At 43.9% G+C, this 25,853-nt stretch overlaps 1 gene segment (V, D, J or C); it reads right to left on the bottom strand.

Annotated features, from left to right (window-relative positions):
* LOC129514865 (immunoglobulin heavy constant gamma 1-like) overlaps window positions 1-25,620 on the bottom strand; it is a 34,249-nt gene extending 8,629 nt beyond the window's left edge. Inside the window, 1 exon segment of the C gene segment in view lies at window positions 25,598-25,620. Coding sequence covers window positions 25,598-25,620 — 23 coding nt within the window.
* Between the last annotated feature and the right edge of the window lie 233 nt (window positions 25,621-25,853).

Here is a 25,853-nt window from a genome sequence, read left to right as displayed (position 1 = left end):
GGGGGCCCCCACATGTCTGAAGACTGGGGGCCTTTGCTGCCCACCCTGAGCCTGTGCTGCAGCCCCATCCAGGGTGTCCACACAAACTGCACAAGCCTTTTAGGCAGGAATCATGTGTGAAGTGCATCAGGGCTCTCATGGTCAAGCCCCCAACACACCTGCACCCCTCGAGTCCCACCCTGGAGTCGGCCCGTGCACACGTGTGGGCCCCACGCTGGCCCTGTGTGCCGAGGGAGGGGGCAGCTGGAGAAGGCTCCGTGCTGTCCCATTCCAGCTCACGACTTCAGGAAGGCAGGGCGACTACGACAGTGGGAGGGTTGGTGGCCTGGGTGTTAGGGCCGAGCGAGGGAGGAGCAGGTGAGCAGAGGGGCTCTTGTGTGGAAGGAAGGAATTGTGCAGGGACTGTGGTGGGGGGCCCGGGGACAGCAGCCGGCAGAGCAGGGCTGACCAGGGCAGCACCTTGGACAGGGCCTGCGTGGGGGACGCGGGGCCGGGCTGCCTGGGCCAGGGCTCCGGGTCGGGCCTGCAGGGGCGGTGAGCACCACGTCCGCCCTGCCCTTGACCTCAGTGGGATGTACTAGCACTGGCTCCTCGTGCCTACCCACCGGAGCACCCCGTGCTTGCTGTCAATCACAGCGAACCTGGGCACCTGGTCGGGCTCTGGGCCGTGTGGAAACTCCTTTCTGCTCTCTCACCTATGGCCCTGAACCTGTTCTGAAAGAGCACGGTCTTCTGGTTATAGGGTTACAGAAGCAGGCACGGGGAGGAGAAAGCAGCTCGGCAGGGAAGTCGCTGGCGCTGGATGGCGTCGAGGGTGACACGGGCTGACGGCTCTCCATGTGGGCAGTGAGTGACTTGTAGACCTTTAAGTCCTGTCCATCATCCTATGGTCTTATGTATCTTAAAGTCATGGACTATGTGTACCTTTCTACCCCGAGTACTTGGCACTAAGGCTCTTAGTTCATCTTGATTCGAGTTAATTGAGCTTTTGGATGTTTATATTCATGTCTTTCATCAAATATCAGAATTTGTCAGTCCTTATTTCTTCAAATAGTCTCTCTGCTTTTTTCTGCCTTTTTTTTTTTCTGGGATTCCCACAAACAGTATACGGATCCACTTGATGGCATCTCATAGGCTTATTCACTTTTATTCAATCTTTTTTCATTCTGTTTCTCAGATTTGTTCATTCAATTGTCCCATTTTCTGGTTCATTGACTCTTCTCAAGGAATCATTGCTAAAATCTGCTTTTTTAAAAATATATATTTTTATATTTTATTTTATTTTATTTTTATTTATTTATTTTTTAAATATTTTTATTTTTTAACTGAACAAAAGGCATTTATATATGGTCTCATTCATTTGACGAATATAAAATGGGATGAGCACTGGGTGTTATTCTATATGTTGGCAAATTGAACACCAATAAAAAATAAATTTATAAAAAAATAAAGAAATATGTACAAAAAAAAAAGAAGTAAAATCTGCTTTGAATCTATCTAGTGAATTTTTCATTTCAGCTACTGTACTTTTCACCTCCCAAATTTATTCTTGGTTTCTTTTTAGATTTTTTTTAGTGGAGTTCAATTTGCCAACATATAGCATAACACCCAGTGCTTATCCTATAAGTGCCCCCCTCAGTGCCCGTCATCCATTCACCCCCACCCCCCGCCCACCTCCCTTTTCACCACCCCTTGTTCATTTCCCAGAGTTAGAAGTCTCTCATGTTCTGTCTCCCTTTCTGATATTTCCCACTCATTTTTTCTCCTTCCCCCTTTATTCCCTTTTTAGATTTTCTATTTCTTTATTGATATTTGCATTTTGTTCATACATCATTTTCTTGAATTTCTCCACATTCGCCTATAGTTCTTTGAGTATCTTTAAGGTGGTTGTTTTAAATCTTTAGTAGGTTCACCATCAGTGTTTTCTGGGGACAGTTTCTGTTGATTTTGTTTTCTTTCAAGTCAGCCATACTTTCCTGTTTATTTCTATGCCTTGTGATCTTGTTGTTGTTGAATATTGGACATTTGGATTTATTGTGTTAACCCCGAAAGTCAGATTCTTCTTCCTTGAGGTTATTTTTGTGTTGTTATTGTTTATTTTTTCCTCTTTGTTTTAGACTCTCTCTGTGTTAAGTGTCACTGTGAGGTGTAAACCTAATGTCTTCTGAAGTCTCTTCTGAATCTGAGGCTTTGCTTGGCATATACAGTCACTTTCTTAATATACTGGTATATGTGCTTGTTTTTGAATATCTTATTCTTTGATATCTGCTTCCCAAAAAGTGAAAAAGAGAGAAGTAAAGTGAGCAGGCAAAGTGCTTACCCTTGTTCCCTGGATATCATTTCAGCCAGAAGAGGAAGGGACGTGCAACATTGGCTTCCCTCTTCTTGTCTACAGTCTGACCAGAGAATTGATCCCTTCTTTTTGGAGGAGAGAGTCCTTTTTGCATACTCTGACTCTTGTAAGCTCTGTGCAGGCCACTCCAGGCACATGTGCACAGCTGCCTGACATGGGGCTGGGGGCTGGGGGATGGGATCTGGGATCTGGGTAGCTGCTACTGTGCTAAGTAAGAGCTAAAACTGACCAAACTTAGGCACATTTACTATCCAGGACTTCTCTTAGAAGTTGCAAGCTTTCAGCAGACTCCACAGTTCCAAAATCCTTACATCATACAGATTCTGTGGGAATGGTTGTTGTCTATGTGGAGACATAGATTTCTGGTGCTTCCTACTCTGCCATCTTCCCAGAAATTTCTTCTCTCCCTGTTCTTTATGTAGCTCTTCTTCCATTACCCAAACTGACTGCCCTGATGAACAACAGTACCTTTAAACCCTCTGCCAGTCATAGTGGCAGGAACCTTCTATAACCCTCGTCGGTGGATCCACTTCAGGGTCTCTGGTTGGGGAGTTTCCTCTGAGTGCACAGTGAACCCTCCAAAACTGGACTTTCCCAGCTTTCCCCACACTTCTGCAGAGTTCAATGCCTGACATCCTGCATTCCCTATCACACATAGTGATCCTGCATTCATCATGGAACCCATCCTGAATGGGTTCCCATAAAACTGGTTTATTATAGGTGTTTTCTGGGCTCTCCAGTATGTATCTAGGGTTGACACTGCTTGATGATGGAGTATGGACTCTGGATATTTGGAGGCAATGATAAACTGGTTCCCAAAGTGACTTTTTCAGTTTGATTTTCCAACAGAAACTCATGGATGAAAGCTGCTGTAGATCCACATCCTAACACTTGGTTTGGTCAGACTTCTTCATGTTTGCTGACATCACTTTGCTAAGGTGATATCTCATTCTTTTTTATTTTTTTATTTTCATTATTATTTTTTTTATTTACGATAGTCATACAGAGAGAGAGAGAGGCAGAGACAGAGGCAGAGGGAGAAGCAGGCTCCATGCACCGGGAGCCCGACGTGGGATTCGATCCCGGGTCTCCAGGATCCCGCCCTGAGCCAAAGGCAGGTGCCAAACCGCTGCGCCACCCAGGGATCCCTCATTCTTTTTTTTTTAAATAATAAATTTATTTATTTATTTATTTTAACCTTTTATTTTTTTAATAATAAATTTATTTTTTATTGGTGTTCAATTTACCAACATACAGAATGACACCCAGTGCTCATCCCGTCAAGTGTCCCCCTCCGTGCCCGTCACCCATTCATTCCCATCCCCCGCCCTCCTCCCCTCCCACCACCCCTAGTTCTTTTCCCAGAGTTAGAAGTCTTTATGTTCTGTCTCCCTTTCTGATATTTCCCACACATTTCTTCTCCCTTCCCTTATATTCCCTTTCACTATTATTTATATTCCTCAAATGAGTGAGAACCTATATTGTTTGTCCTTCTCCGATTGACTTACTTCACTCAGCATAATACCCTCCACTTCCATCCACGTTGAAGCAAATGGTGGGTATTTGTCGTTTCTAATGGCTGAGGAATATTCCATTGTATACATAGACCACAGCTTTATCCATTCATCTTTCGATGGGCACCGAGGCTCCTTCCACAGTTTGGCTATTGTGGACATTGCTGCTAGAAACATCGGGGTGCAGGTGTCCCAGTGTTTCATTGCATCTGAATCTTTGGGGTAAATCCCTAACAGTGCAATTGCTGGGTCGTAGGGCAGGTCTATTTTTAACTCTTTGAGGAACCTCCACACAGTTTTCCAGAGTGGCTGCACCAGTTCACATTCCCACCAACAGTGTAAGAGGGTTCCCTTTTCTCCGCATCCTCTCCAGCATTTGTGGTTTCCTGCCTTGTTACTCTTCCCCATTCTCACTGGTGTGAGGTGGGATCTCATTGTGGTTTTTTTTTTTTTTTTATAAATTAATTTTTATTGGTGTTCAATTTACCAACATACAGAATAACACCCAGTGCTCATCCCGTCAAGTGTCCCCCTCCGTGCCTGTCACCCATTCACCCCCACCCCCCGCCCTCCTCCCCTTCCACCACCCCTAGTTCATTTCCCAGAGTTAGGAGTCTTTATGTTCTGTGTCCCTTTCTGATATCTCCCACACATTTCTTCTCCCTTCCCTTATATTCCCCTTCACTATTATTCATATTCCCCAAATAAGTGAGAACATACACTGTTTGTCCTTCTCCGATTGACTTACTTCACTCAGCATTGTGGTTTTGATTTGTATTTCCCCGATGGCAAGTGATGCAGAGCATTTTCTCATGTGCATGTTGGCCATGTCTGTGTCTTCCTCTGTGAGATTTCTCTTCATGTCTTTTGCCCATTTCATGATTGGATTGTGTTTCTTTGCTGTTGAATTTAATAAGTTCTTTATAGATTTTGGAAACTAGCCCTTTATCTGATATGTTATTTGCAAATATCTTCTCCCATTCTGTAGGTTGTCTTTCAGTTCTGTTGACTGTATCCTTTGCTGTGCAAAAGGTTCTTATCTTGATGAAGTCCCAATAGTTCATTTTTGCTTTTGTTTCTTTTGCTTTCGTGGATGTATCTTGCAAGAAGTTACTGCGGCCGAGTTCAAAAAGGGTGTTGCCTGTGTTCTCCTCTAGGATTTTGATGGAATCTTGTCTCACATTTAGATCTTTCATCCATTTTGAGTTTATCTTTGTGTATGGTGCAAGAGAGTGGTCTAGTTTCATTCTTCTGCATGTGCATGTCCAATTTTCCCAGCACCATTTACTGAAGAGACTGTCTTTCTTCCAGTGGATCGTCTTTCCTCCTTTATCGAATATTAGCTGACCATAAAGTTCAGGGTCCACTTCTGGGTTCTCTACTCTGTTCCATTGATCTATGTGTCTGTTTTTGTGCCAGTACCACACTGTCTTGATGACCACAGCTTTGAGTACAACCTGAAATCTGGCATTGTGATGCCCCCAGCTATGGTTTTCCTTTTAAAAGTCCCCTGGCTATTCGGGGTCTTTTCTGATTCCACACATCTTAAGATGATTTGTTCTAAGTCTCTGAAGAAACTCCATGGTATTTTGATAGGGATTGCATTAAACGTGTAAATTGCCGTGGGTAACATTGACATTTTCACAATATTAATTCTGCCAATCCATGAGCGTGGAATATTTTTCCATCTCTTTGTGTCTTCCTCAGTTTCTTTCAGAAGTGTCCTATAGTTTTTAGGGTATAGATCCTTTACCTCTTTGGTTAGGTTTATTCCTAGGTATCTTATGCTTTTGGTGCAATTGTAAATGGGATTGACTCCTTAATTTCTCTTTCTTCAGTCTCATTGTTAGTGTATAGGAATGCCAATGATTTCTGGGCATTGATTTTGTATCTTGCTCTGCTACCAAATTGCTGTATGAGTTCTAGCAATCTTGGGGTGGAGGCTTTTGGGTTTTCTATGTAGAGTATCATGTCATTGGTGAAGAGGGAGAGTTTGACTTCTTCTTTGCCAATTTGAATGCCTTTAATGTCTTTTTGTTTTCTGATTGCTGAGGCTAGGACTTCCAGTACTATGTTGAATAGCAGTGGTGAGAGTGGACATCCCTGTCTTGTTCCTGATCTTAGGGGAAAGGCTCCCAGTGCTTCCCCAGTGAGAATGATATTTGCTGTGGGCTTTTCGTAGATGGCTTTTAAGATGTTGAGGAAAGTTCCCTCTATCCCTACACTATGAAGAGTTTTGATCAGGAATGGATGCTGTATTTTGTCAAATGCTTTCTCTGCATCTAATGAGAGGATCATATGGTTCTTGGTTTTTCTCTTGCTGATATGATGAATCACACTGATTGTTTCACAAGTGCTGAACCAGCCTTGTGTCCCGGGGATAAATCCTACTTGGTCATGGTGAATAATTTTCTTAATGTAATGTTGGATCCGATTGGCTAGTATCTTGTTGAGAATGTTTTCATCCATGTTCATCTGGGATATTGGTCTGTAATTCTCCTTTTTGGTGGGGTCTTTGTCTGGTTTTGGAATTAAGGTGATGACGCTGGCCTCATAGAATGAATTTGGAAGTACTCCATCTCTTTCTATCTTTCCAAACAGCTTTAGTAGAATAGGTATGGTTTCTTCTTTAAACGTTGGATAGAATTCCCCTGGGAAGCCATCTGGCCCTGGACTTTTGTGTCTTGGGAGGTTTTTGATGACTGCTTCAATTTCCTCCCTGGTTATAGGCCTGTTTGGGTTTTCTATTTCTTCCTGCTCCAGTTTTGGTAGTTTGTGGCTTTCCAGGAATGCGTCCATTTCTTCCAGATTGCTTAATTTATTGGCATATAGCTGTTCATAATATGTTTTTAAAATCGTTTGTATTTCCTTGGTGTTGGTAGTGATCTCTCCTTTCTCATTCATGATTTTATTAATTTGAGTCTTCTCTCTCTTCTTTTTAATAAGGCTGGATAATGGTTTATCTATCTTATTAATTCTTTCAAAGAACCAACTCCTGATTCTGTTGATCTGTTCCATAGTTCTTCTGGTCTCGATTTTGTTGAGTTCTGCTCGAATATTTATTAACTCTCTTCTTCTGCTGCATGTAGGATCTATTTGCTGTTTTTTCTCTAGCTCCTTTAGGTGCAAGGTTAGCTTTTGTATTTGAGTTCTTTCCAGTTTTTGAATGGATGCTTGTAATGCGATGTATTTCCCCCTTAGGACTTGTTTTGCTGCATCCCAAAGATTTTGAATGGTTGTATCTTCATTCTCATTAGTTTCCATGAATCTTTTTAATTCTTCCTTAATTTCCTGGTTGACCCTTTCATCTTTTAGCAGAATGGTCCTTAGCCTCCACGTGTTTGAGGTCATTCCAAGCTTCTTGTTGTGATTTAGTTCTAATTTCAAGGCATTTTGGTCTGAGAATATGCAGGGGACAATCCCAATCTTTTGGTATCGGTTCAGACCCAATTTGTGACCCAGTATGTGGTCTATTCTGGAGAAAGTTCCATGTGTACTTGAGAAGAATGTGTATCCAGCTGAGTTTGGATGTAAAGTTCTGTAGATATCTGTGAAATCCATCTGGTCCAGTGTATCATTTAAAGCTCTCGTTTCTTTGGAGATGTTGTGCTTAGAAGACCTATCGAGAATAGAAAGAGCTAGATTGAAGTCACCAAGCATAAGTGTATTATTATCTAAGTATTTCTTCCCTTTGGTTATTAATTGATTGATATATTTGGCAGCTCCCACATTCGGGGCATATATATTGAGGATTGTTAAGTCCTGTTGTTGGATAGATCCTTTAAGTATGATATAGTGTCCCTCTTCATCTCTCACTGCAGTCTTCGGGGTAAATTTTAGTTTATCTGATATAAGGATGGCTACCCCTGCTTTCTTTTGAGGACCATTTGAATGGTAAATGATTCTCCAACCTTTTATTTTCAGGGTGTAGGTGTCCTTCTGTCTAAAATGAGTCTCTTGTAGACAGCAAATAGATGGGTCCTGCTTTTTTATCCAGTCTGAAACCCTGCGCCTTTTGATGGGGTCATTAAGCCCATTCACGTTCAGAGTTACTATTGACAGATATGAGTTTAGTGTCATCATGATATCTATTTAGTCCTTGTTTTTGTGGATTGTTCCACTGAACTTCTTCTTAAAGGGGAGTTTTAAGAGTCCCCCTTAAAATTTCTTGCAGAGCTGGTTTGGAGGTCACATATTCTTTCAGTTCCTGCCTGTCTTGGAAGCTCTTTATCTCTCCTTCCATTTTGAATGCGAGCCTTGCTGGATAAAGTATTCTTGGTTGCATGTTCTTCTCATTTAGGACCCTGAATATATCCTGCCAGCCCTTTCTGGCCTGCCACGTCTCTGTGGAGAGGTCTGCTATTACCCTAATACTCCTCCCCATAAAAGTCAGGGATTTCTTTTCTCTTGCTGCTTTAAGGATCTTCTCTTTATCTTTGGAATTTGCAAGCTTCACTATTAGATGTCGAGGTGTTGAAGGGTTTTTATTGATTTTAGGGGGGGAATCTCTCTATTTCCTGGATCTGAATGCCTGTTTCCCTTCCCAGATTAGGAAAGTTTTAGCTCTGATTTGTTGAAATACATATTCTGGCCCTCTGGCCCTTTCAGCGCCCTCGGGAACCCCAATTAAATGTAGGTTTTTCTTCCTTAGACTGTCATTTATTTGCCTTAATCTATCTTCATGTTCTTTAATCATTTGTCTCTTTTTTCCTCAGTTTCCCTCTTTGCCATCAACTTGTCTTCTATGTCACTCACTTGTTCTTCCACCTCGTTAACCCTTGTTGTTAGGAGTTCTAGTTTGGATTGCATCTCATTCAATTGATTTTTAATTTCTGCCTGACTGGATCTAAATTCTGCAGTCATGAAGTCTCTTGAGTCCTTTATGCTTTGTTCTAGAGCCACTAGTAGCTGTACAATAGTGCTTCTGAATTGGCTTTGTGACGTTGAATTGTAATCCAGATTTTGTAACTCTGTGGGATAGAGAACTGTTTCTGATTCTTCATTTTGAGGTGAGGTTTTCCTTCTAGTCATTTTGTTCCATGCAGAGTGGCCAAAAACGAGTTGTATTGGGAAAAGGAGAAAAAGAGTGGAGAGAAAGAAGGAAAGAAAAGAGAAAAAGAAAAAAAGAAAAAAGGAAGAAAAATAGAGAAGAAAAAGAGAAAGAAAAAGAAAGAAAGTAAAAAAAGGGTGGGGGAAGCAAACAGAAATCAAAAGCAAAAACAACAACAACAACAACAAAACAAAACAAAACAAAACAAAACAAAATAAAAAACCCGGGGGAGTATCTTCTGATTCTCTATACCTTAAGTCCCTTGACTTCCCCTGGAACTGGTCCGTCCAGCTGGTCTTCTGGGGGAGGGGCCTGCTGTGCTGATTTTCAGGTGTTAGCACTTGGGGGAGCTGCTCTGCCCCTGCCTGCTGCAGGGCTCAGCGGGGGTTGTTTACCCCGTCAGGCCCCAGGAGGAACAGCAGCAGTTGCTATGGCAACTCTGGAAGCCTGGATTCAGCCTCCGCAGGAACTACGGGGCTCGGGGCTCTCGGCTCTCCATCCGCAGGGCCTGGAGGCTCCGGGGCGGGGCCGCTGATCTGCTCAGCTCGGGGCAGGAGCGTCCTCGCTGTCCTGGGCCCTCCCGGCCTCTGCCTGTCCCGGGGGAGGCCGGATCCTGGGCTGTGTCCCGGCGCCCTGTGCTCCGGGGCCTGCGCTGGTGGATTCGCGCTCCCGCCCCACAGCTCCCTCCCTGGAGCCGCCCCCGAGCCCCTCCGAGCTGCTCCGGCCCCGCCGTGCGCGCTGCAGCCCTTAGGGAGCTCGGGGCACTCCCCCGGGGCGCAGGTGTCTGTTAGTGTCCCCGGGAGCCCGAGGGCATCCCCGCCCTCCTGGGTCCTGCTCCAACTCCCTGCGAGCCCCTTTCCGCCCGCCCGGGAAGGTTGGTGCAGCTCCTGCTCCTCCGGGACGGGGCTCTCCTGTCCTGGGGTCACTCGCCCCGGCCTCAGCCCGGCTCCTCGCGGGGCCCCTCCCCCTCGGAGGCCTTTTGTTTCTTTATTTCTTTTTCCCCGTCTTCCTACCTTGATAGAAGCGCGAACTCTTCTCACTGTAGCCTTCCAGCTGGTCTCTCTTTACATCTCAGGCCGAATTCGTAGATTTTCAGGATGATTTGAAGGTTATCTAGGTAATTTGGTGGGGACAGGTGACTTGGGGACCCTACTCTTCTGCCATCTTGCCCCTCCTCCTCCTGTCGTTATCTGATTGACTTAGTTCACTCAGCATAATCCCCTCCAGTTCCATCCACATTGAAGCAAATGGTGGGTATTTGTCGTTTCTAATGGCTGAGGAATATTCCATTGTATACATAGACCACATCTTTATCCATTCATCTTTCGATGGACACCGAGGGTCCTTCCACAGTTTGGCTATTGTGGACATGGCTACTAGAAACATCGGGGTGCAGGTGTCCCGGCGTTTCATTGCATCTGAATCTCTGGGGTAAATCCCCAGCAGTGCAATTGCTGGGTCGTAGGGCAGGTCTATTTTTAACTCTTTGAGGAACCTCCACACAGTTTTCCAGAGTGGCTGCACCAGTTCACATTCCCACCAACAGTGCAAGAGGGTTCCCCTTTCTCCACATCCTCTCCAACACTTGGTGTTTCCGGTCTTGTTAATTTTCACCATGCACCCAAAGCATAAGATTTCTAGGAATAAACCTAACCAAAGAGTCATAGGATCTATACCCTAAAAACTACACAACATTTCTGAAAGAAATTGAGGAAGACACAAAAAGATGGAAAAAATATTTCATGCTCATGGATTGGAAGAATTAATATTATGAAAATGTTAATGCTACTCAGGCCAATTTATACATTTAATGCAATCCCTATCAAAACACCATGGTCTTTCTTCGCAGAGTTGGAACAAATCAATTTAAGATTTGTATGGAATCATAAAAGACCCTGAAAATTATAAAACATAGTAAAAAGGAATAAAGGGGAAAGGAGAGAAAATGAATGGGAAATATCAGAAAGGGAGACAGAACATGAGAGACTCCTAACTCTGGGAAATGAACTAGGGGTGTTGGAAGGGGAGGAGGGTGGGGGGTGGGGGTGACTGGGTGACGGGCACTGAGGAGGGCACTTGACGGGATGAGCACTGGGTGTTATGCTATATGTTGAAAAATTGAAACTCTAATAAAAAAATCCAGAGTCATCAGAAAATATGGTGTTGGCATGCTTCTAGACATATGAAGTAGAATGGCTCAGAATGTCTAGAAACAGGTATGAGCAATATTTGAAAATAAATTATATGGCAAAGTGTTAAAAAAATAAAATGAAATCATTTGTATTTCCTTGGTGTTGGTGGTGATCTCTCATTTTTCATTCACGAGTTTATTAGTTTGAGTATTTTCTCTTTTGTTTTTCATAAGGCTGGCTAACGCTTTATCTATCTTATTAATTCTTTCAAAGAACCAACTCCTGGTTTTGTTGATCTCTTCTACAGCTCTTCTGGTCTCTATTTCATTGTGCTCTGCTTGAATCTTTATTAACTCTCTTCTTCTCCTAGGTGTAGGCTTCACTTGCTCTTCTTTCTCCGTTCCTTTAGGTGCAAGGTTAGCTTTTGCATTTGAGTTCTTTCCAGTTTTTTGAGGGATGCTAGTATTGTGTTGTGTTTCCCCCTTGGTACTGCTTTTGCTGTATCCCAAAGAATTTGAACGGTCATATCTTTATTCTCATTAGTTTCTATGAAACTTTTTAATTCTTCCCTAATTTCTTGGTCGACCCTTTCATCTTTTAGCACGACGGTCCTTAACCTCCATGTGTTTTAAATCCTTCCAAACTTCTTCTTGTGATTTAGTTCTAGTTTCAAAGCATTATTGTCAGAAAATATGCAGGGGACAATCCCAATCCTTTGGTATCACTTAAGACCTGATTTGTGACCCAGTATGTGGTCTATTCTGGAGAAAGTTCCATGTGCACTTGAGAAGAATGTGTATTCAGTTGCGTTTGGATGTAAAGTTCTGTAAATATCTGTGAAATCCATCTGGTCCCGTGTATCATTTAAAACTCTTGTTTCTTTGGAGATGTTGTGCTTAGAAGATCTATTATTTGGAGAAAGCGCCGTGTTGAAGTTTCCCAGTATAAGTGTATTATTATCTAAATATGTCTTATCTTTGGTTAATTGGTTGATATACTTGGCAGCTCCCACATTTGGGGCCTAAATATTCATGGTTGTTAGGTCCTCTTGTTGGATAGAACCTTTAAGTATGACATAATGTCCCTCTTCATCTCTTACTACAGTGTTTGGGATAAACTTTAATTTATCTGATATGAGGATGGCTACCCCTGCTTTCTTTTGAGGACCATTTGAATGGTAAATGGTTCTCCAACCTTTCATTTTAAAGCTGTCAGTGTCCTTACATCCAAAACGAGTCTCTTGTAGACAGTAAATAAATGGGTCTTGCTTTTTTTTATCCAGTCTGAAACCTGCGCCTTTTGATGGGATCGTTAAGCCCATTCACGTTCAGAGTTACTATTGAAAGATATGAATTTAGTGTCATTATAATACGTATTCAGTCCCTGTTTTTGTGGAGTGTTTCCTTGGATTCCCTGTTTCTTTTACAGGGTCCCCCTTAATATTTCTTGAAGACCTGGTTTGGTGGTCACATATTCTTTCAGTTTCTGCCTATCTTGGAAACTCTTTAACTCTCTTTCTATTCTGAATGAGAGCCTTGCTGGATAGAGTGTTCTTGGTTGCATGTTCTTCTCATTTAGGACCCTGAATATATCCTGCCAGCCCTTTCTGGCCTGCCAGGTCTCTGTGGAGAGGTCTGCTGTTAACCTAATACTTCTCCCCATAAAGTTTAGGGATCTCTTGTCTCTTGCTTCTTTAAGGGTTTTCTCTTTATCTGGAATTTGCAAGTTTCAGTATTAAATATTGGGGTGTTGAACAGTTTTATTGATTTTAGGGGGGATCTCTCTATCTCCTGGACCCGAATGCCTGTTTACCTTCCCATGTTAGGGAAGTTCTCAGCTATGATTTGTTCAAATACACTTTCTGGTCCTCTGTCCCTTTTGGCGCCCTTGGGAACCCCAACTAAACGTAGACTTTTCCCTCTGAGGCTGTCGTTTATTTCCCTTAAGCTTTCCTCATGATCTTTTAATTGTTTTCCTCTTTTTCCTTAACTTCCTTCCTTGCCATCAATGTGTCTTCTATGTCACTCACTCTTTCTTCTACCTCATTAACTCTTGTCATTAGGACCTCTAGTTTGGATTGCATCTCATTTCATTGATTTTTAATTTCGGCCTGATTAGATCTGAATTCTGCAGTCATGAAGTCTCTTGAAACCTTTATGCTTTTTTCTAGAGCCACCAGTAGCTTTCTAATTGTGCTTCTGAATTGGCTTTCTGACATTGAATTGTATTCCAAATTTTGTAACTCTGTGGGAGAGAGGACTATTTCTGATTCTTTCTTTTGTGGTGAGGTTTTCCTTCTTGACATTTTGCTCAGTGTAGAGTGGCCAAAAACAAGTTGTACTTGATAGAAGTGCGAACTCTTCTCACTGTAGCATTCCAGGTGTTCTCTCTTTAAATCTCAGGCTGAATTCATAGGTTTTCAGGGTGATTTGAAAGTTATCTAGGCAAGTTGGTGGGGAAGGTGACTTGGGGATCCTACTCTCCCGCCATCTTGCCCTGCCCCTGGTTCTTTCTTTTGTTGTGAATTTCTCCTTCTAGTCATTTTTTTCCAGAGAAGAATGGAGTAACAAGTGAACAGAATCAAAAATATCAACCATGACACTTAGGGGGGCACTTGATGGGATGAGCACTGGGTGTTATTCTATATGTTGGCAAATTGAACACCAATAAAAAATAAATTTATATAAAAAGGATAGGCATATACATCAGTGGAATGGAGAGAACAATTGACCAGATACGGTCAATTAATTTTTTTCATTTCTTATATATTTAAAATGAAGATTGCATATAATTTAAGGTGTGCAACATGATTATTCAATACATATGTAATTGGTGAAATGAGTACTAGAGGCAACCTAATTAACATGTCACCACCTCTTCACATAGTTACCATTCTTTGTGTGTGATGAGTATCCCTGAAATGTACTCTCTCAGCATATTTTTAGTAATCAGTGTATTAATAGTAAGTATAGTCATCACTCCTGTAAATTAGATCTCGATTATTCATCCTGTGTAACTGCAACTTTGCACCCTTTTAGCAATGTCTCCCCATTTCTTCAGCCTCTGATACCACTGATCTACTCTCTGCTTCTCTAAGTTATACTTTGTTTTTTAGATACTGTATATGTTATATAAAATATATTTTTAGACTATGTGTGTATATATATTATAATACATATGTAATCGTAAGTGAAAAAAAATATCAACCATGACCCAAGCAAAAGATGCCCAAGACAAATCCAAAGAAGTCAGAAAGCAAAACAGAAAAGCAAAATAAAAAAAAGAAATTAATGGAGGGGAGAAAAGAGAATATGGTCTCACAAGTTTGACCAAATTGTGTAATCTATTTGTTCCTAAGTGTATTTTGGTTTCTGTGTTAGAAGACACTAAATCCTTAAATTGTAAAGAAAGCAAAACTTGAGGGAGGAGCAAGATGGCGGAAGAGCAGGGTCCCCAAATCACCTGTCCCCACCAAATTACCTAGATAACCTTCAAACCATCCTGAAAATCTACGAATTCGGCCTGAGATGTAAAGAGAGACCAGCTGGAATGCTACAGTGAGAAGAGTCCGCGCTTCTATCGAGGTAGGAAGACGGGGAAAAAGAAATAAAGAAACAAAAGGCCTCCGAGGGGGAGGGGCCCCGCGAGGAGCCGGGCTGAGGCCGGGGCGAGTGTCCCCAGGACAGGAGAGCCCCGTCCCGTCCCGGAGGAGCAGGAGCTGCACCAACCTTCCCGGGCGGGCGGAAAGGGGCTCGCAGGGAGTTGGAGCAGGACCCAGGAGGGCGGGGATGCCCTCGGGCTCCCGGGGACACTAACAGACACCTGCGCCCGCGGGAGAGTGCGCCGAGCTCCCTAAGGGCTGCAGCGCGCACGGCGGGGACCGACCGGAGCAGCTCGGAGGGGCTCGGGCGGCGGCTCCGCGGAGGGGGCTGCGGGGCGGGAGCGCGAATCCACAGCGCAGGCCCCGGAGCACAGGGCGCCGGGACACAGCCCAGGATCCGGCCTCCCCCGGGACAGGCAGAGGCCGGGAGGGCCCAGGACAGCGAGGACGCTCCTGCCCCGAGCTGAGCAGATCAGCGGCCCCGCCCCGGAGCCTCCAGGCCCTGCGGACGGAGAGCCGAGAGCCCCGAGCCCCGTAGTTCCTGCGGAGGCTGAATCCAGGCTTCCAGAGTTGCCATAGCAACTGCTGCTGTTCCTCCTGGGGCCTCACGGGGTAAACAACCCCCGCTGAGCCCTGCAGCAGGCAGGGGCAGAGCAGCTCCCCCAAGTGCTAACACCTGAAAATCAGCACAGCAGGCCCCTCCCCCAGAAGACCAGCTAGAGGGACCAGTGATACTCCCCCGTGTTCCAATACAACTTGTTTCTGGCCACTCTGCACTGAGCAAAATGACTAGAAGGAAAACCTCACCTCAAAAGAAAGAATCAGAAACAGCCCTCTCTCCCGCAGAGTTACAAAATCTGGATTACACTTCAATGTCAGAAAGCCAATTCAGAAGCACTATTATACAGCTACTGGTGGCTCTAGAAAAAAGCATTAAGGCCTCACGAGGCTTCATGACTGCAGAATTTAGATCCAATCAGGCAGAAATTAAAAATCAATTGAATGAGATGCAATCCAAACTAGAAGTCCTAACGACGAGGGTTAACGAGGTGGAAGAACGAGTGAGTGACATAGAAGACAAGTTAATGGCAAAGAGGGAAACTGAGGAAAAAAGAGATAAACAATTAAGGGACCATGAAGACAGATTAAGGCAAATAAATGACAGTCTAAGGAAGAAAAACCTACGTTTAATTGGGGTTCCCGAGGGCGCCGAAAGGGACAGAGGGCCAGAATATGTATTTGAACAAATCCTAGCTGAAAACTTTCCCAATCTGGGAAGGGAAACAGGCATTCAGATCCAGGAAATAGAGAGATCCCCCCCTAAAATCAATAAAAACCGTTCAACACCTCGACATCTAATAGTGAAGCTTGCAAATTCCAAAGATAAAGAGAAGATCCTTAAAGCAGCAAGAGACAAGAAGTCCCTGATTTCATGGGGAGGAATATTAGGGTAACAGCAGACCTCTCCACAGAGACCTGGCAGGCCAGAAAGGGCTGGCAGGATATATTCAGGGTCCTAAATGAGAAGAACATGCAACCAAGAATACTTTATCCAGCAAGGCTCTCATTCAAAATGGAAGGAGAGATAAAGAGCTTCCAAGACAGGCAGGAACTGAAAGAATATGTGACCTCCAAACCAGCTCTGCAAGAAATTTTAAGGGGGACTCTTAAAACTCCCCTTTAAGAAGAAGTTCAGTGGAACAATCCACAAAAACAAGGACTAAATAGATATCATGATGACACTAAACTCATATCTGTCAATAGTAACTCTGAACGTGAATGGGCTTAATGACCCCATCAAAAGGCGCAGGGTTTCAGACTGGATAAAAAAACAGGACCCATCTATTTGCTGTCTACAAGAGACTCATTTTAGACAGAAGGACACCTACAACCTGAAAATAAAAGGTTGGAGAACCATTTACCATTCAAATGGTTCTCAAAATATACCCTAAAAACTACAGAACACTTCTGAAAGAAATTGAGGAAGACACAAAGAGATGGAAAAATATTCCACGCTCATGGATTGGCAGAATTAATATTGTGAAAATGTCAATGTTACCCAGGGCAATTTACACGTATAATGCAATCCCTATCAAAATACCATGGACTTTCTTCAGAGACTTAGAACAAATTATTTTAAGATTTGTGTGGAATCAGAAAAGACCCCAAACAGCCAGGGGAATTTTAAAAAAAGAAAACCATATCTGGGGGCATCACAATGCCAGATTTCAGGTTGTACTACAAAGCTGTGGTCATCAAGACAGTGTGGTACTGGCACAAAAACAGACACATAGATCAGTGGAACAGAATAGAGAACCCAGAAGTGGACCCTGAACTTTATGCTCAACTAATATACGATAAAGGAGGAAAGACGATCCACTGGAAGAAAGACAGTCTCTTCAATAAATGGTGCTGGGAAAATTGGACATCCACATGCAGAAGAATGAAACTGGACCACTCTCTTGCACCATACACAAAGATAAACTCAAAATAGATGAAAGATCTAAATGTGAGACAAGATTCCATCAAAATCCCAGAGGAGAACTCAGGCAACACCCTTTTTGAACTTGGCCACAGTAACCGGAGAAGGACAAACAGTGTATGTTCTCATTCATTTGGGGAATATGAATAATAGTGAAAGGGAATATAAGGGAAGGGAGAAGAAATGTGTGAGAAATATCAGAAAGGGAGACAGAACATAAAGACTTCTAACTCTGGGAAATCAACTAGGGGTGGTGGAGGGGGAGGAGGGCGGGGGGTGGGGGTGAATGGGTGACGGGCACTGAGGGGGACACTTGACGGGATGAGCACTGGGTGTTATTCTGTATGTTGGTAAATTGAACACCAATAAAAATTAATTTATAAAAAAAAAGAAAGCAAAACTTATATATACCCTAGTAAAACGAATAGAGTAAAAGGAAGCCAAAATGAAGAGTATATCCATAAAATATATATGTAAAAAATGAAAGTTAAAAGGATTAAGAACAAAGAGTTGATAAAATAAGAAAATAGTTGAAAGAGAAAGAAATAAAATAGAAATGGAAGAGTTTAAATGTGATAATGAATCACGAGAAAAAAAATCTCGAGTTCTATATACTATTTTCTCCTAGCAAAGGAGTATTGCAATCCTGCAATCAATAAACTTGCTGTTCACCTGTTCTTTTTTTAAATTTTTATTTATTTATGATAGTCAGAGAGAGAGAGAGAGAGAGGCAGAGACACAGGCAGAGGGAGAAGCAGGCTCCATGCACCGGCAGCCCGACGTGGGACTCGATCCCGGGTCTCCAGGATCGTGCCCTGGGCCAAAGGCAGGCGCTAAACCGCTGCGCCACCCAGGGATCCCTGTTCACCTGTTCTTGTAGCTCATCTTTTGGTGGAGGAGCTGCTGTGCTGAATCTCAGGTGTCTGTGTCTGGTTGGAGATGCTTTGACCCTTCCCAGGGGTTGGGCTCAGTGGACGCTGGTCCTCAGTGTGGTTTTAGTTCCCTAAAGGCATTCCTCTCCTCTTCAGAGGATCCAAACAAAAAAGGCTGCACCCTGATCTCCAGCCCCAGAGCTAAAGGATCACAGCCCCCCCCCCTTCAGCAAAGCCTCAGGGACAAGCAGTCATCAATTTTGTGTGTGCCACAGCCTCCACACCCCCCGGGTAACATGCCCACACAAATCTTCTTGGGGGAAAACAGTGTCCTGTTCCACTGCACTGTGCAAGGCACCGACACTGATAACAGCCCCTGGATGGTGCGTGCACCCTCTCTGCCCCTCCCCTGAGGGAAGGTGGAAGTCCACCTGATACTGCCTTTTAGTGGGACCCCACCCTGAGAGCTGTTGTCTGGTGACAGGTGCACCTGCTTCACTCCTCCTGCGGATGACAGAGGGCCCCCATGCTCCAGTCCTCTGCACAGTCCCCAGGCAGGGTGTGGTAAGTTGGGCCCTGGCTCATGGTCTATGGAGAACCAAGTTGAGAGCCTCTCCTGGGCTCACTGACCACAACCATTCTCCCTGCTCCACTGCTTGGGAACTCCACCGGCTCAGGCACCACCCTTAACTCTGTGACTCCTGGAATCCTGAGACCACACTGCCTCACCTACATTTCTGCCCATTTCACCCCCTGAGCACCTTTCATGCAGGGACATCTCTAATTGGAGCAGATTTCTAAGGGTTCACATGGTGCCCTCCTGGGCTGTATCACTTTCCAGTAGCTGGCTTCTGGAGGCTCCATCCCCACAACGTTTATCTTCTGATACCTCCCCTCACAGTCACTTCTCCGCATCTCTGACTTTGAAAAAGTGGTCACTTTTCTCCTTATAGAGTTCCAGATATTCTTTTCTTACATTCATGGGTGATCAGAGTCCTTTGATGGTTATCTAGTTAGATTCAAAGGAACAGATGAAATGAAGTTTCCCACTCTTCCGCCATCTTGTCTCCCTCAATAGTGTCTTTTATAGTTTATGTCTTGTCCAAAACAAGTTGATATTTGGACCTTGGGATGGAAACAGCTCTACTGTCACACTGGCCATACTGCACTGCTCCCATGGTTCTGTCATATTCTACCTATAAGTAGTTCCTTTAAAGAAACCCTCTTGAATGCTCATAATGGAACATGGGCAGGAAGGGGGTACACCATGTGCAACATCTGTAGCCTTTATTTATTTGTTTTTCATCTGTAGCCTTTAAGAGTCATGGGTCAGTGGGCATCAGATGGCCAGTGGACACAGTGGTGTAGCTCAGTGGTGTTCACTGAGACTAAAGAAGGAAGATGGCTCAGTGAGTCAGCCCCCTTTTCTGTCAACTCAGGGAACTGGGTGAACACCAGGAATCCCCTATGACAGCATGTAAAGGGCCCCCTATCCTGTGGCCTGAGGACAAATAGTACTAAAAATTGGGTCCAGCATCTGGTCTCAGAGTGGTGAGGGTTACAAAGCAGACTGAATTCAAAAGCCAAGAGGTCTCTCCCACAAAAGGAAGGGTCTAGCAGTGGAGGAGTGGGACCCCAAGACCTGGGATAAGCACACCTTGATTGGGGTCTGAGGTCATGCAGAAGAGGAGGTGTAGGGCTCTCTACCAGAGACAGAGTCCGACCCACAGAAGTGCTGGCCCAGCCTGAAGGAGATACAAAGGGGAGACGACAGTCCCTCAAGGTGTAATCATGCTGCTGTCACTCTGTAACTAAATGCCCTTCGTCCTTGGCAACATGGTGGGTCTTTTTTTATGGCCACATTATGGAACAGTGAGTGAATGTTCTGCAAGGCTTGGAATGTGTGAGACTGCTGCAGTGGCTCTTCCAGTCCTGCATAAGCCCAGCAGGTCCAGTTATTGATATAGTGATAACAGCAAGTGCATTTTTACCAATATTCATCCGCTGGTTTTTTTGTCTTCTTTATGTATATTTTTTCATTGGAGTTTGATTTCCCAATATATAGTATAACATCCGGTGCTCATCCCATCAAGTGCCCCCCTCCGTGCCCATCACCCAGTCACTCCAATGCCCGACCCACCTCCCTTTCCACCACCCCTTGTTTCCCAGAGTTAGGAGTCTCTCATGTTCTGTCTCCCTCACTGATATTCTCACTCATTTTCTCTCCTTTCCCCTTCACTCCCTTTCACTATTTTTTATATCCCCTAAATGAATGCGACCATATAATGTTTGTCCTTCTCCCATTGACTTACTTCACTCAGCACAATACCTTCCAGTTCCAACCACGTCGAAGTAAATGGTGGGTATTTGTCATTTCTAATGGCTGAGTAATATTCCATTGTACACATAGACCACATCTTCTTTATCCATTCACCTTTCAATGGACACCGAGGCTCCTTCCACAGTTTGGCTATTGTGGACATGGCTGCTAGAAACATTGGGGTGCAGGTGTCTCGGCATTTCACTGCATCTGTATCTTTGGGGTAAATACCAAAGGGCAATTGCTGAGTCATAGGGCAGGTCTATTTTTAACTCTTTGAGGAACCTCCACGCAGTTTTCCAGAGTGGCTGCACCAGTTCACATTCCCACCCACAGTGCAAGAGGGTTCCCCTTTCTCCACATCCTCTCCAACATTTTTGGTTTCCTGCCTTGTTAATTTTCCCCATTCTCACTGGTGTGAGGTGGGATCTCATTGTGGTTTTGATCTGTATTTCCCTGATGGCAAGTGATGTGGAGCATTTTCTCATGTGCATGTTGGCCATGTCTAGGTCTTCCTCTGTGAGATTTCTCTTCGTGTCTTTTGCCCATTTCATGATTGGATTGTTTCTTTCTTTGGTGTTGAGTTTCATAAGTTCTTTATAGATCTTGGATACTAGCCCTTTATCTGATAGGTCACTTGCAAATATCTTCTCCCATTCTATAGGTTGTCTTTTAGTTTTGTTGACTGTATCCTTTGCTGTGGAAAAGCTTTTTATCTTGATGAAGTCCCAATAGTTCATTTTTGTGTTTGTTTTTCTTGCCTTCATAGATGTATCTTGCAAGAAGTCACTGTGGCCAAGTTCAAAAAGGGTGTTGCCTGTGTTCTCCTCTTGCTCTGTGCATGATGGAGACATAAATGTTAACATCTTCCATGATAACTGTGAATCTGTGATTCTTCCTGCAGGTCTTTCCATTTCCTGTTTAGTATTTTAGAGCTGTAGTCCAGGTGTGTGCACATTGAGAACTGTGTTATCACTCTTCATCCCCAGGAAGGGGGATGAAACTTTTGTCTTTCAGTTTGTTTTATTTGAGATCAATATGGCTACAACTGCTTTCCTTGGGTAAATATCACTGAGCTTAACTAGCTTAGTATTTTATATTAAAACACAGAACGTAAAAAGGAGGAAAAAAAAGAGAGGAAAAAAGGAAAAAACAAAAGAAAAAAGAGAAAAAGAGAAAAAAAGGAAAAAAGGAAAAAAGAGAAAATAAAAAAAGGAAAAAAGAGAAAAAAGAAAGAAAAAAAAGAAAAAGAAAAAAGAAAAAAAAAGGAAAAATAATAAAACACAGAACGTATGGGGCACCTGGGTGGTTCAGTAGGTGAAGTGTTTGCGTTCAGCTCAGGTCATGATCCCGGGGTCCTGGAGTTGAGTCTTGCATCAGGCTTCCTGCTCAATGGGGTGTCTGCTTCTCCCTATGCGTCTGCTCCTCCTCCCCTACTCATTCTCCCTCTCTGTGTCTCTCAAATAAAGAAAAATTTTAAAAACATAAAGTATAAAAAACACATTACATATATAGAAATATTCCCCCTACACCTTTGGCATTTAAGTACAGCATCTAGCTCACTTACATTAAAGTTATCTTTGAGCTTATCCTATTGGAGTTCATGAGCTTCCTGTGTATGCAGACTCATGGCCCTCATCAAATTTGGATAGCTTTAGCCTTTATTTATTTATTTATTTATATTTTATTTTTTATTTTTATTTTTTTATTTTTTTTTATTTTTTATTTTTTTTATTTTTTATAAATTAATTTTTATTGGTGTTCAATTTACCAACATACAGAATAACACCCAGTGCTCATCCCGTCAAGTGCCCCCTCAGTGCCCGTCACCCATTAACCCCCCCCGCCCTCCTCCCCCTCCACCACCCCTAGTTCATTTCCCAGAGTTAGGAGTCTTTATGTTCTGTCTCCCTTTCTGATATTTCCCACACATTTCTTCTCCCTTCCCTTATATTCCCTTTCACTATTATTCATATTCCCCAAATGAATGAGAACATACACTGTTTGTCCTTCTCCGATTGACTTACTTCACTCAGCATAATACCCTCCAGTTCCATCCACGTTGAAGCAAATGGTGGGTATTTGTCGTTTCTAATGGCTGAGTAATATTCCATTGTATACATAAACCACATCTTCTTTATCCATTCATCTTTCGATGGACACCGAGGCTCCTTCCACAGTTTGGCTATTGTGGACATGGCTGCTAGAAACATCGGGGTGCAGGTGTCCAGGCGTTTCACTGCATCTGAATCTTTGGGGGTAAATCCCCAACAGTGCAATTGCTGGGTCGTAGGGCAGGTCTATTTTTAACTCTTTGAGGAACCTCCACACAGTTTTCCAGAGCGGCTGCACCAGTTCACATTCCCACCAACAGTGTAAGAGGGTTCCCTTTTCTCCACATCCTCTCCAACATTTGTGGTTTCCTGCCTTGTTAATTTTCCCCATTCTCACTGGTGTGAGGTGGGATCTCATGTGGTTTTGATTTGTATTTCCCTGATGGCAAGTGATGCAGAGCATTTTCTCATGTGCGTGTTGGCCATGTCTATGTCTTCCTCTGTGAGATTTCTCTTCATGTCTTTTGCCCATTTCATGATTGAATTGTTTCTTTGGTGTTGAGTTTAAGAAGTTCTTTATAGATCTTGGAAACTAGTACTGGCAGAAAAACAGACACAGATCAATGGAACAGAATAGAGAACCCAGAAGTGGACCCTGAACTTTATGGTCAACTAATATTCGATAAAGGAGGAAAGACGATCCACTGGAAGAAAGACAGTCTCTTCAATAAATGGTGCTGGGAAAATTGGTCATCCACATGCAGAAGAATGAGACTAGACCACTCTCTTGCACCATACACAAAGATAAACTCAAAATGGATGAAAGATCTAAATGTGAGACAAGAGTCCATCACAATCCTAGAGGAGAACACAGGCAACACCCTTTTTAAACTTGGCCACAGTAACTTCTTGCAAGATACATCCACGAAGGCAAAAGAAACAAAAGCAAAAATGAACTATTGGGACTTCATCAGGATAAGAAGCTTTTGCACAGCAAAGGATACAGTCAACAAAACTCAAAGACAACCTACAGAATGGGAGAAGATATTTGCAAATGACGTATCAGATAAAGGACTAGTTGCCATTATTTCATCTATTCTATTTTTATATATATTCTCAATATGCTGCAAACCATGAATTCAAACTGATGCACCCAACCCACCCCCTAGTACAGGCCCTGTCTAGTTTTCTCAATCCTGGTGGCTGTGGGTCTCTCCTCTCCTCTCCTCTCCTCTCCTCTCCTCTCCTCTCCTCTCCTCTCCTCTCCTCTCCTCTCCTCTCCTCTCCTCTCTCTCCTCTATGCATTCACTTACTGGGTCTACAACCTGGGTGCAACATTCTCCTGTCTCTGCCACCGTTCTTTGCTCACATGGACACCTTTCTGTCATCTGGGGTTTGGAGGTCCAGGGTGCCCCCAGCGGAACCTCTGGACCCTGCTTCAGACCTCAATTCCCAGGAGGGCTGCTCCACCCTGGGTGTGGCTCTGAGCTCTGACTTTGCTCTGGGGTTTGGTGTCCCCATCTTGATCTGCCCACATAACAGCTTTGGTGGTAAATTGATCAGGAAATGAAAGGGTCCTGGGTTGGATCATGATCCCACCCCTCATTCCCCAGATTCATGCCCACCCAGACCCTATGACCATGACCACATTTGGAAATGGGCTCCTTCTCGGTGTCCATCGAAAGATGAATGGATAAAGAAAATGTGGTTTTTGTATACAATGGCATATTACTCAGCCATTAGAAATGACAAATACCCACCATTTTCTTCGATGTGGATGGAACCGGAGGGTATTATGTTGAGTGAAATAAGTCAGTCGGAGAAGGACAAACATTATATGGTCTCATTCATTTGGTGAATATAAATAATAGTGAAAGGGAATAGAGGGGAAGGGCGAAGAAATGGGTGGGAAATATCAGAAAGCGAGACAGAACATGAGAGGCTCCTATCTCTGGGAAACGAACTAGGGGTGGTGGAAGAGGAGGAGGGCGGGCAGTGGGGGTGACTGGGTGGCGGGCACTGAGGGGGGCACTTGAGGGGATGAGCCCTGGGTGTTATTCTCTATATTGGCAAATTGAAAACCCATAACAAATAAATTTATTATAAAAAAAGAAAAAAAGGAAATGGGCTCCTTGCAGACATAATCAAATTAGGATGAAGCCATCTGGAAGTGGGAGGTCCCACCATCCAATGTGATTACTGTCCTTAGAAGGATATTCACACAGAGACACAAGCTGAACACCACAGGACAATGGAGGCAGAGATTGGCGCAACTGGCCAAGGCTAAGGTTTGCTGTGTGGTCGGTGGCTCCCTGAAGCTGAAAGAGGCAGAGAGGGTCCTCCCATAGATGCGCTGGCAAGAGGGTGGCCCTTCCACACCATGATGTCAGGCTTCGAGCTTCCAGAACTGCTACAGAGTGGCTGTAGTTTTGGAGGATAGTCGCTCTGGCAGCTCTGTTCTTTCCCTCAGCTCCGCCTTCTCTTCTGTTGCTTCTGCTGCTGCAGCGACCGTCTGAGTCACAGCTAATCCTTGAAGCCAGCGCGCCTGCCCTGTTCTGTGGCTGCGTGCACGGTGCTGGCTTTCTTCAAGCCCTCTGGGTCTGTAAGGCTTCAGCTGATTCAACAAATACAGTGTACTTGACTCCTATTTGATAAGATACGTCTCTAGGGCTTTCTATCTCATCTAAATGTTAGTGGATGATATTGTGTCCCTTCATCAAGTAGTAATTCTCTTTCTTGTTCTTTATGTATATTTTGTCCTCTTGCTCTTTCTCCTGACCAGTCCCCTCAGAGGTCTGTCCTTTTTAAGAAACAGTTCTGGGGGGATCCCTGGGTGGCGCAGCGGTTTAGCGCCTGCCTTTGACCCAGGGCGCGATCCTGGAGACCCGGGCTCGAGTCCCATGTCGGGCTCCCGGTGCATGGAGCCTGCTTCTCCCTCTGCCTGTGTCTCTGCCTCTCTCTCTCTCTCACTGTGTGCCTATCATAAAAAAAAAGAAACAATTCTGGACTTTCGGTGCCTCTCAGTTGCTTCTTTTCTACGTTTTATTGATGTTTTTTGTTCATACAACAATTATGTCCTTTCTTGCTCTGTGTTTTTTGTTGTTGTTGTTGATCCGTTTCCAACTTGTGAACTTGGACTCTTCATTAACTCACGTTTTCTTTCTCTCAGGCTTTGGATTCTTCCTCGGACATGGCATGAGACATGGGCAGGTCACTCACCTTTTGCCAAACACGCTCGTCATGTTCGTCGTGTTGTCAGGGAGTGTGCTGCATTGGGCCCAAACATTTCAACATTTACTGAGTTGTGAACCAGGACCCAGCTGAGGGTGAGTTTCTACAATCCGCGGTGTGTCCAAGGAGAAGCGCTCCTTGATTTCTGGGTCAGAATCCCACAAAGTCTGACAGATAGTGTTTGTGGCTCTGCTTTCAAATGTCTGCACGGCGATTCCCACCTCTCGAGTCCCTTCTGCTCAGG

This window comes from Nyctereutes procyonoides, unplaced genomic scaffold (genome assembly GCF_905146905.1).
Source record: "Nyctereutes procyonoides isolate TBG_1078 unplaced genomic scaffold, NYPRO_anot_genome, whole genome shotgun sequence".
NCBI classification, from domain to species: Eukaryota; Metazoa; Chordata; class Mammalia; order Carnivora; family Canidae; genus Nyctereutes; species Nyctereutes procyonoides.
This window is presented reverse-complemented; position numbering and strand designations above follow the sequence as displayed.